We start from the raw sequence: 12022 nt of genomic DNA, 5'->3' as shown, positions 1-12022 counted from the left end.
ATGAATTTCGAGGAGAGAAAGAGCGTCGAGAAGACGGTCATCCTCAGGCTTCTGGAGTTTCAGTTGAACACGAGCACGGTTACGAACACACCACGAGTGCAACCATAGTATTGGAAGTATGGGAAAAAGTATTCCAAAATCTATCAACATGAGATCTATTTTTTTAAGATCCTGACACAAGAATCTCCAAAGTGAAAACGGATCGTATATTGGATCTACGGTTGTCAAGATATTTCATTTTGAAAAAAAACCTAGAAAATAAAGGGAAAAGCTGACACAACGCGGCTCCACCCTATCTTCTCTCTCCTCCCTCATCAGTCATCACCACTTGCTTCCCTTTGCGACACATGACTAGCAGGGAGACCACTTCTCAGGGATTTTTTGGCATAACAGCGCCCTTTGTCGCGTGCAGAGCGAGTTATCTTCCCTTCGCGAAGGTCGACTGTTTTCTAACGATTTCGAATAGATAATGTTGCACTTAGGCACACTGGTCATCCAGACAAAGGCCCAACAACGCCTCATGAACGGGCCTGCATGGCGGGGATGGTGGCCGAGCTTGGATTCGATCTGGGAAGGGTGCGCCTACACATCGCCCATTAGCGTGCGTACAAGCTTGAAGGCAATTCCGCGTGGGCTGGCCCATTAGGCTATTCGCTCGCCGAAAAGAAGTACCATATTTTCTTCAACATGTACAAGATCTGAGGTGTAGCCCAACGGCTCTAACCTTCGACTGCTTCCACAAAGACACATGTTCGAATCCCAGCTTGGACAACATTTTTCAAATTTCTGAATCTGAGCAAAATTTAAAAATTCTGAATCACAACAAATTTTGAATCCAAGGAAAATTTCAAATTTCTAAACTGAGCAAACCAAATTTAACAAATTTAAAATCTGAGCAAAAAATAATTTTGAACAAATTTCAAATCTAAGCAAAATTTGCTCTATTTGAAATCAAAGAAGAAAAGATGGAAAAAACGAAAAACCGAAAAAACTGACAGATTCCTCAGCACGCCAAACAAGAAAACCAGGAAGAAGCGGAAAAACCGAAAAACGCACGGACCCTATACTGCCTTCCGCCCGCTAATGGGCTGCAGCCCACCATTATCCCGTGCGTGCGATGCCTATAACCTATCGCTTATAAGCGATAAATACGATTTCCCGATCCTCGTACCGCGGTTGTAATTTACTCTTTTCTTGGGTAGTCAAATCGACAGACGTATTCTAGGCCTCTAACAAGGTTGGCCACAGTTTGAAAAAAAAACAAGGTTGGCCTGCCTCGCAGGGTGGGCCTATTGGGCTTTTCCTTGGATGTATTCGGTCGTCAAAAGGGGAGATGGGCGAAGGAGAAGTGGAATCGGAATCGGAATCCAAATCCAAATCCAAAGCGAGAGGAATCCTTCGAGGAGGGGCTCCTCTCATCGCCGCGCCGATTTCCATGGCGGCCTCTGCCTCCTCGCCGGCGGAGGCATCCCCGCCGCTGGATTCTGTTGCTTCCGACGACGAGTGGGGTAATTAAGTACCCATCTGCTTCTGCTCCTCGCCCTCTTTTCTTACGGGGTTTCTAGCTAGCTCAAGTCCGCAGGGAATTGTATTTTTCTTTTTAGATGATTGTGTAAAAGAGAAGTTCGATTTGGACGTGTGATGCTTTCGGTGTTTGATCTGTTCTTGCTGGTTACCGTCCACGACAGCACTTCTTTTTGAGTAATAACAACAGCTATAATTGAAGAAAAGTATGGGTCACCTGTGAAATAATCATACTAGGTTTTCTTTTCGAGAATAGACATGGTATGCTGAACTGTTATACGCCTATCTTTTATGGGACAATGCTAACAAACTTGTCGAAACTAGTTGTATGTTGGAGCAAGTTTGAGAAATTTGAAGCGGGAAGTCGTATTTATTTGGTCTATATTTGCCTTAGTGCTTAGTGTTACAAATTGTAAAAAATCTACCCGTTTTAGAAAACCTGTTACTTCTTCTTATATGAAACGGATTGAGCATGACATATCCCTGCATTTGTTGCACATAACTACCAACTCAAAACCTTTGTTGCACATAAGTTCCAACTCAAAACCAAGTTTACTAGAATTGAGTCATATGTTTTTTATTCTCTTGAGATCTTCTGCGGAGGGCACACTGATTCAGCTTGAGAACTCTTTCTGTTAATAAATGAGTTATGCAAACTGAAGGGTACGAATCATTTCCCATGGCAATTTCCACTATGACAGGAGGCAATTCAGACAATCCTCATTGAATGAATATATTGATAATCACAACCTGTTTGTGTACATCATAGCTGTCTAATACTCTAATTGAGATTTAGTCAGAGATTCCAGGTTTGAGTATTTTTACCTAAGAATTATTTTTTAGCTGTTGATATGGATGTTTGTCGTGCTTTAAGATGTTGATAATGATAATCATGAAAGAATCATATGCTAAACCAGCTGTTTTGCTAGTGACTTGCTTGCACTATTTATCTCATGAAACTTGAGAACATGTACTATTTACTGAATAGTAGTTGCGGCTCATTACTTGAGAACATGTACTATTTACTGAACAGTTTTTTGCGGAAGTTGCATTGATGCTGTGGACGCTACTTTACATATGTTTATTCTACAAATTTCAATCCAACATACATGTGCCCACTGTTCTACATGTAAAATATGAGGTTTATTCGAGTTTTTACAATGTTCATTGTGCAATTGCAGATGCTGATGGATTTGTTATTCCTAATTTGACTAATCAAGATGATGATGTTACTACGCATAGTGTCCCCAAAGTCACAGATCCTAAACCTCAACAGGCAAGTTCCAGATCTTCTCTCCCCTGTTTCTCTCATGAGACTTAGCGTCTGTAAAATTTACGTTAAACAATCTAGTACTGGGATGGGGCGCTGGTGCTCAGATGTAAATTCATATTTGAACAGGAAAAAGAGGAGAAGATATACTTGGGGCCTCATGGGGCACCGCCATCTCAAGCAAAGCAGCAGGAATTGAACAGTAAGCAGCGCTTCAGAAACAAGCTAAAGGAAGCAGATAGGAAATCAACCGGCAATGTTCAGGAGAACAAGGTGGAAATCCTGAGAGAGCTCATGGGTGCTAGAGCAGTTAATACGGGCGTGGCCAAGAGTTCTCGTCGCGACTGGCTTGACCCACACTGTCATGAGTCGGAGTTTGATAGAAAACCGCGCTAGGTGGCTGCCACATGTTATCTCCTTTGCTGAGACGCTTGACAAACTGTATACTTTTGTGGGTTATCCCCAACAATGTATCTTCCCTATCAGCAAATGTATAAAAAGAAATGACTCATGGTATTTTCTGGTATGTACTGTCACATCGTTTTTGCTAAAATGTTGTTTACTTATTTTTACTGAGTCGTGTCTGATTCGAAATGAATTTGTAAAGGTGTGCGCAATGCCTTCGCAAATGTGGAAATTCCTGACATGTACATGTAGAGTTCATCCGCAATATCATACTTAGAGATGTGTTCATTTGTTGGTCACCTTGGTTGTTTTTGCCGTGTCTGATTCCAAATGAGTTTGGCATATTTGGAAATTCCTGACATGTGCATGTCAAGTTCATCCGTAATGTCATACTTAGACCTGTGCTTATTTTGTTGGTCTCCTTCGTTGAATTTTGTAGTTTTACTGGTAAGGACGGTATTGTATATGCTATATTTTTCCAATTTCTTGATCGATCTTGAAATGTACAGACTGCACACAAGCTTTACAAGTACAGTGCTGATGTTATTCTTGCACATCTGTTCACTGCACTATAGAAAGATCTTCTCCGAAGAAGTGAAATACAGCTTTTACAGTATTGGATTGGATTTACATACAAAACAGATGGAAGCTTATCTCTATGGAACAGAAGCAAAGCAGGCAGAGTGAAGCAGCAGGCCGTTGGTCGAAGGAGGAGAGGAGAGCTTGATCAGATCAGCGGATGAGGGGTGCCTTGATCCATCCGTTGGCAAATGCAATGGCTAGGATGATGAAAGGGGTGGAAAAGCCAAAGATGACGATATACGGCAGCGGCGTCATCATGGGGTTCTCCCCTTTCCTCTCCCCAGCAGTCTGCCAGTACCTGCGCACATTATCCAAACCATAACCACACACAGAACTCACATCATCAGAATGAGCTTATGCATGCTTACTGTTCTGGCTCCTCTTCTCTGGTGATGAACTTCTTCTCGCCGTCAGACTTGGCCTCCCCATCTCCTCCACCGCCTACATGCGAGTATATATCAATTCTTACATCTCAACCAAGACAACCCCATGATAACGGGGGAGAGATTCAGGAGGAATCGTAGCTAGTTACCAAGCTGCGCTGAGATTCTGGAGCGCTTGCTGACGAGAAGACAGGCGACTTTCTTCGATGGAAACGGGGTGGTCAAGGCAGCCACACTGCCGCCGACGGCGAGAAGGGAGGGAGCAACAACCCTGGTGGCCATGCTTGGTTGGGTTGGTCTGTGTGGAGGAGAGAAAAAAAGAGCTCCCCTGCCTCATGCGCGACGCACGATATAGCGTTGCCTCTCCGTGTGACCAAGAGTTGGGCAACAAACTGAACACGGGAGCTGGATAAGGTGAGTGCTAGCCAGCCTCATTCTCTTCCATAGCACACAGGTTTGCGTGGGTCCATCCTGACACTGACAGCTGTGCCAAAAAAAATTAAACTTTATGGAATTGTATAAGAGCATTGATAATGTTTATAACTGTTGATATATATAAGTGGATTGCCTAGTCCTTTTTTCGGTCACACGTGAGTAGGGGTGTTCATAGGTGTAAGTGGATTGCCTAGCCTTTTCATTAGTTCAGATTTTTCGTTGCGTTGGCTAGTACATGAAGTTTGATAATAACACCCTCCTCAAGCATTTCCAAAGTGACACAAAACAATGCTTGATGCCTAAACGTTCTTGTAGCGCCAAGTTTGCCAAATCATAATGTTGGGTCTGTTCAGCATTGTGATCATTTCGTTCAGTTCAAATGGTGGCAACGGATATACTAGTACCAAAGGGCTCTACTACTACGATAGCAAGTAGTACGATTTAGGAGCCTGTTAACACCACAGGCCAGGGACTAGCTAGCTAGGAGATGCCGGGTCTCGCTCATCCGAAGTAGGTCTTCTTCTTCCTGTTCAGCTTCCACTGCTTCAACATGTAGTCGACTGCCTCATCAAGCGGCGCCCTCCGATTCTCCTTGAAGTTCCAAAGCACGGGTACGGCATACCTGCCGCTCGGGTTGTATTCATTCATCTCAAGAAGGGCCTTCACCACAACATCGCGGGCCTCCTGCCCAGCTTCTTCCTTGAGGGCTTGCAGCTTCTCATCGTCCTCCTGCAGTATTTCCTGCACCACCAAACATGTATCACAGGATTATTGCACTCATCAGATTGATAAGAGTAAGCAACTACTACTTTGTGCATATTTGGATTTTGGTATGATGCATGCCAATCTATGTCTACACGATGCTGTTGTTGTTACTAGGTGATCAGAACCACAACTAGGAAGAAAACTGAGACTATGCAGGTTATGTAAGCACTGCACATGTGTTTTACCAAACCAACTTCATGCAGCCATACCAATATTAAATTATTAATAGATATAGCAATACCATTTGTACAGTTTTGAAATACGTCACTATGGTTGAAGCTAGTTAACTTAAACCTGAATAGCAAACAATTACAGTCTCAAGTAAGTGAAAAACAGCTCAAGCTATCTAATTAAAGAGTCACTTTGGAAAAAATCTGGAAATTCTACACACAAAATTTGAATGGTATTCATCATTTATTAATGTAGGTTGAGCATCACCCATCTATTTAGTATCTGGCATATGTTTACCAAGAGAAAGGAGTTTACAGTTGATACCTACCTGTTAGTCTAACAGTGTTTTCACTACTGGAACAAGGTCTCAAGTCAGCAATGCAAAATCCATCCAATTGAAATTCGAAGATAGCATATATATACACTTGTGAAAATTTAACTATGGCTGACAAATTCGCATAAAAATAGTATTGCATACACACGAGTGGAGACCCGAACACCCTGTCCAGTAGTTTATGTTGTTCTCCTAAGAGAAGCAGTACAAGTAAAATAAGATTTACCTTTGCATGTCCATTAACATCAATAACTTTGAAAGGATGCCAATCTGGTTGCGTGATCTCATCTTCCCATTTTGTTAACAGAAGTATTGACTCTCCTTCTAAGTCATAATTTTCTGCTTTTTTAGAAACATCATTTGCAGCTTTCTTTTTGCATGCAGCAAGAAATGCTTTTTCATCAAGGATGCCCATTCTTTTGACACCAATAATGGATCGAGTTACTGACATCTCTTGTAGGCCCTACACAGCGAGTAATTTGTTCGCGGAACGGGATGACTCGATATTTTATGTATCAAAGCACTAAGCAAATTAAGAACTGCAATAGAAGTTAAATATATACCTTTATAAGTTCTTTTTTGGCTTGTTCAAGCTCATCATTGGTCCTTCGTTCCACAATAATAAGGGCCTGGTTAATAGAATCCATGGCATCAAGTTGTTCATCTTTTTCTTTCAGCTCTTCAGAAATCTTATCAACTTCCTTCGATGTTGTATCTGCCTCAGCTCCCATGTGCTTCATTACCTCTAACTTTCCTCTCAACTGTGCTAATTCCATCTCAAGATTCTGCTTAGAAATTAAGTCCTCTTCCAATTTGTATTGCCTCTTAAAAGCATCTTCTTTCTCTTGCTGCAATTTCAGGCAGTGAATCAATGCATTTTCACTAGATACCAGACATAAAAAAGTGATTGAAAGCGATACCTCGTGTTTCTTGACAAGCTGTCTAAGCTCCTCATCCGCCTTCTTATGCTTTAGGGTTGCTAAGTCAAGAAGAATGTTCTCGTTTGCATTCTGTAAGAGTTTTGAACATAATGCATAAGTTCAAATTCAGTTCATTTATAACAGAAGGAAGCTTTTATGGCTCCTACTTATTAATAGCCTTTGGAATATCAAATAGCACTGGAGAAGACAAGGAAAATCACCTTTTCTTTCTCTGCTTCCATTTTTGCTCTGTTTATATTACTTTTTCTAGCCAACTCTTCAAATTTCTCATGACTCCGTCTGATTTCATCTCTCCTGGTCTCCAGTTCCTGTTGCAATCTGTGATTCTCTGCAAGTATTTTCCCAGAATTCATAGCAGCGTCGTGCTGCATCTTTCTTATCTCTGGTCATCAAAGGGCAAAATAAATTCAGTAAGTTCAGTGAGGACAAGATAAAATTGTGACGAAAACAGTACCGTAGCAGACAAGTAAGATCATTATATATGCAACATTCTGCAAAACGCACACAACATCAAAATATATATCCATACTTTCATTATGTTCCTGAACCAATCGATCTTTGTCATTCATCATCCTATCAAGTTTCATGGCATTTTGATTGTTCTTCAGCTCCAGTTCTTGTAAACGTTCATTCTTCTCTTCCATTTGGCGTTTATAATGAGCTACACGCCTGTCAGTTCCGTCCCGTTCCCGGTCACTAATTTTTTTTAGAACTCCAATGTCCCTTAAATGTTCTCCTATTGTCCCAGGAGAGTCAAAATCATCAGATCTTGCAAGCCATCCGTACAGATCGTCCTTTCTACAGTTTATTTTGTTCCAGTCAGTCTTGCTGTACTTCTCCACTATGAAATGCTTTTCAAAAGCTAATGCATCCTCCAATCCAGTCCAATCTTCAGAAAACTTGATGATGGAGTGATTAATTTGGCCGTTGGAATCCAACTTAACTATGACTTGGCATGGTCTGAACCGTGATAACTGTGATCTTAGCATATCCTCCCATTCTTGGACAGAATTTGCGCACTTGAGATCAGTTGGTACATTAACTAGAATACCCATCCATGGCCATACAAACTTCTCTTCTTCTTTCTTAGGAGGCTTGCACTCAACAATGGCAAATTTCAATGATGGCTCCAGTGAGCTGGCCAAATCATTCTTCACAAACTCAGCAAGTGCTAGGTGTGATGCCCTCACCCTAGCCGTGCGTTTTGGGGCAACCCCTATTCCTGAGGCATGCTGCATAAGATCCTTGCCGTTGTAATCCTGCTTCTTTTTTCCCAGACAGAATGGGCATCGGAAGGTTTTCTCTCCATATTGCACTTTTAGTTTTCCGGCCCGCAGTTGAGCGTAAATCTTGTCCTTGTACTCATCGATCTCCGAATCACTAATCTCAGATTCTTCTTCGGAGCTATGTTCCATTGGGATCTGGATGTTAGTAGATAAAACGCCCTGAGGATGAACCGTCAGTGTTATCAACTGATTTGAAATATTGGTAAAAACGTAAAGAGAATGAAGATGCCAAAAGCAGAGTATCGAAGCTCAGTGTAAAGCATTCGCGCTGGAATTTAGCTATGAATATTTAAGTATATGTAGAAGAGATAGTTTATTTGGAGGATTAGCTTCTTAAGAAGGAGAATAAAGGCTTGTCTTAATCTGTAAGGGGTAGCAAACTGGCAATTAGAATGGCCAAACTATCTTAATTAGTTGTTAACTTTACCTATTGATAAGAAAGAGCAAACTACCTATTTGGATCAGATATGATCAGCCCACATTTCATTTACACACTTCAATAAATTCGTATACTACTTACTCCTAGTAATGGTACTGTTTCCTTCAAATTGGTTAGCAAAATGAAACAAAAACCTATCCATGTGATGAATATGCAGTAGTAATCTTCCTTCAAAAAAATGGATACTAAAGAAGGGCCTGGTATATCAAGCTGTGTGGATTCCCTCTGCCGCTCAGAATCCCAATTTTATTTACACGCAGTGGCGTACTTAAGATGCGGTGTGAGGATTTAGATGACTGAAACCCTGATTTTGTTACGAAAAAAAAAGCGAAGGATAGATGGATTACATCAGTAGGTTTACCACGCAGCATAAGAATAGGCAACTAACTCAACGGAGGGAGGGGGGAATGATTTGAATTCATATAGATCTCTGCCAACAGAAAGAGAAAGCAAGAAAACCCAATAGAAACAGCAAGTATAAAAAGATACTAGTACTAGTATAAATAAATCAATCGGCATGTAACCCTGGAACAATCTGTCCAATACAAGATCACCAAAAAATGGGTGGGCGAATAACTCTGGACCAATCCATATAATAAAATCGATCGCCAACAATTGAAGGAAAAAATCAATTAAAAGCGATAGAAAAGGTAGGGTCTCTTACCAACAGAGGAAGGGAGCAATGAACGCCCGTCCAGTGCCAGTAGGCCTCGCCTCTCCCTTCCCGTCGCCGTTGGCACAAGAATGCGGAGGAATTTTAGGGAGGAATCAGAACAGGGGACGGAAGAGGGGAAGAGACGAGAAGAAGAGGAACTCCAAGACGGGGGTTTTTGCCTGACACCACAACCACCGCACGGGGTACACAGCACGCCAACCAAAAGATTTCTCAATAAGGGTAAATAGCTCCTATGGGACGTCTTTCCTCAGAATTGTCAAAAACGCAACATGCAGTGCGACGCTTCTCGTGGCAAAAATTGCTCTCATGCGACATGGGCCAAATTGCTCTCTTGCGGCGTGTTTTAATGAAGGGTGAGGTTAGATTAGGGTTAGATTAAGGGGTACACTAGATTAAGACAACCGTTTCTAGTGGGTTTCACTCATTTACACGCCAAGAAACTTCGGCCCGTTCTTCCCGTCCCTGACCCATAGTCCGCCTTCTTCTTCTCCGGCGGTGGCACCGTCAAATCGTGTGCTCGACAGTGGCTGTCCTCCATTCTCGGCGGTAATTGATCGGTGGTGAGTAATATGGAAACCCTAGCTCCATTCCCTGCGCCTGGATTTTGGATCTGAGTCGGTCTCTTCTGATTTTTGAGCTAGATCGCCGGGGCGTCGTGGGCGGGTTGGCTGAACCAGGGGCATCGAGATGGAGAGGCAAAAGAGCAATTACAACAGGTAAAACAACCGTATTTTGATTTGATTTGATTGAAGCTCACTCTACCGACAGCAAAACCTAGGTATTTGTGAGCGGAAAAAATTTCAATTCAATGTCAAATTCTTCCCATCATAATAGTAGGAGGAACACCAAATTACTCCAAGATCTAGATCTAGCAAGATCTCCTCACAAGGAGAGGGATTCAAATGGTGGAATAGTAGATCTAGATCTCCTCTCTCTCTTTCCCTCAAAAAGATGCAATAAACCATGGAGGAATCAAGAGGAGGAAGAACCTCTTCTAGGTCAACAATGGAGGAGATAGAATAGAAGAAGAACTGGCTTGTCAAGAGGTGGAAGAAGGGTATATATAGGGTGAGTTCTTTTGAGCTTAGGCTTATGCATAAGCCACCCTGGCTAGAGCTGTCCAGAGAAACAGCAGTGAGAATAAGCTCCCGAGAAGCTGCAGTCCATTTCTTTCCGGCTTCTCCTATCATAGCTTATTGTCTGAGTCATCTGTTGAAAAGTCTGTAACACCCTCCAAACGAATTTGTGCTCTGATGTGCTATTTATAAGTTGTTTTGCACTATCTTTTTGCATATATGATCGTAAGTTAAATTTTTAATCATCATATAAAGTGCTTAAAAATAGAGTTAAAACTAGAAAGTCGTCGTTAGTTGATTACAACTCAAATAGAAGACAAAAATATATTCTAATAATTCTAAGGAAACACGCTCATAGCGATATCATTGCGGATCCCTTTCATGTAAGTACCATCATCTTCGGGTGGAGCACTAGGATACGAAGCACTCTCCTCGTGAACATATCCTCCTGTATCAAACATGTCGAAATGTTGATCCCTTAGGTTGCTATCACGGATGTAGTTGTGTAGACACATGCAAGCAGTAATTATCATCTTTTGGCGCACGGGTGGCCTACGAGGTATGCCCTGAAGAATTCCCCATTTCTTTTTGAGGCAACCAAATCCTCGCTCGATGGAGTTTCGTGCCGCTGAATGAAGATAGTTGAACGACTCTTCTCTTCCCCTTGGAGGGTTATTCTGGAAGTCAGGTACATGGTACCGAGTGGTTTTATATGGCGCTAGATAGCCTATTTTGTTTGGGTATCCCGAATCCACAAGGTAGTACTTTCCTACAATGATACAGAATTGATATTAGCAACTATTTGGATATCAAGCAATAATATATTCTTCTTCAGTTGGTACGCAAAAGATTACCTGTAGGGGGTGGGGATAGTGGGCATTTGATACTTGAGCATCAGCCCATACACGTGTGTCATGGACTGATCCAGGCCATCCAGGAACAACAAAAGTGAATCTCAAATCAAAATCACAAATTGCCATCACATTTTGACTTGTATAACCTTTCATGTTCATGTGTTGTATCTCGAGTTCTTTAGGCACAATCACTTTAATGTGTGTTCCATCTATCGCCCCAATGGCATCCTTGAAATGCGGCCAAAATCTAGGAGTTTGAAGTTTGGGATGCACTGTAGTGAAATTCCTGTCCTTTGGCCTAATATAATCTCCCGCCATGCGGTCTACACAGTCTAGAACCTCATAAAACTTTTTGCATGTCAACTTGTATTTTTGTATGAACCTTATCAACTTGTACTGTTGCTTTGAACCTATCAATTTGTGTTGTTGTTATGATTATTTGCTCTGAGCTTAGGGTGTTTATTTGGCAGATGGGTATTTCAAATGATGAAGCTGAAGAAGAATATGAGTTGTTCATGGTTGTTGTTGCCGCATATGCAAAGTTATCAACTGAGAGGTTACCGTATGCTCCGCGAAGAATTCCAGTGTTGACAGGGCTTCAATGGGTTGAACAAAAAGAGGCCAATGCACAAGCCTTCTATTCTATGTTTAGAATGAGGAGGTCGGTGTTCTACCCATTGCTTGATCTTTTGGTTGAGAGGTATGGTCTTACATCAACTTGCAACATGTCCTCAAAAGAAGCATTGGCACTCTTTTTATGGACACTGGGGACACGTTCAACAACTGATAATGTTGCCGGTCGATTTGAACATAGTCGGTCTACCGTTTGCAAAAAGTTTTATGAGGTTCTAGACTGTGTAGACCGCATGGCGGGAGATTAT

General features: G+C 41.8%; 3 protein-coding genes across 3 annotated transcripts; 1 reads left to right on the top strand and 2 right to left on the bottom strand.

Moving 5' to 3' along the window:
* Window positions 1-1341: 1341 nt before the first annotated feature.
* LOC127323286 (uncharacterized) lies at window positions 1342-3366 on the top strand. The gene is made up of 3 exons (XM_051351438.2): window positions 1342-1508; window positions 2706-2800; window positions 2924-3366. Exons 1-3 carry the CDS (start codon window positions 1436-1438, stop codon window positions 3188-3190), a joined length of 435 nt encoding a protein of 144 aa, XP_051207398.1. The 5' UTR covers window positions 1342-1435; the 3' UTR covers window positions 3191-3366.
* A 355-nt stretch (window positions 3367-3721) lies between these two features.
* On the bottom strand, window positions 3722-4551 carry LOC127323287 (uncharacterized). Its single transcript, XM_051351439.2, has 3 exons — window positions 4314-4551; window positions 4150-4222; window positions 3722-4079 (listed from the first exon to the last, which is right to left on the bottom strand). The coding sequence occupies exons 1-3, from the start codon at window positions 4444-4446 to the stop codon at window positions 3932-3934; spliced, it is 354 nt and encodes a 117-aa protein (XP_051207399.1). The 5' UTR covers window positions 4447-4551; the 3' UTR covers window positions 3722-3931.
* A 324-nt stretch (window positions 4552-4875) lies between these two features.
* On the bottom strand, window positions 4876-9463 carry LOC127323285 (protein INVOLVED IN DE NOVO 2). The gene is made up of 7 exons (XM_051351437.2): window positions 9200-9463; window positions 7340-8255; window positions 7011-7192; window positions 6790-6879; window positions 6433-6717; window positions 6096-6332; window positions 4876-5340 (listed from the first exon to the last, which is right to left on the bottom strand). The coding sequence occupies exons 2-7, from the start codon at window positions 8223-8225 to the stop codon at window positions 5101-5103; spliced, it is 1920 nt and encodes a 639-aa protein (XP_051207397.1). The 5' UTR covers window positions 8226-8255; window positions 9200-9463; the 3' UTR covers window positions 4876-5100.
* Window positions 9464-12022: the final 2559 nt, after the last annotated feature.

This window comes from Lolium perenne, chromosome 4, assembly GCF_019359855.2.
Source record: "Lolium perenne isolate Kyuss_39 chromosome 4, Kyuss_2.0, whole genome shotgun sequence".
Taxonomy (NCBI): Eukaryota; Viridiplantae; Streptophyta; class Magnoliopsida; order Poales; family Poaceae; genus Lolium; species Lolium perenne.
Note: the sequence above shows the minus strand (reverse complement) of the source record. Positions and strands in the feature narration are given on the sequence as shown.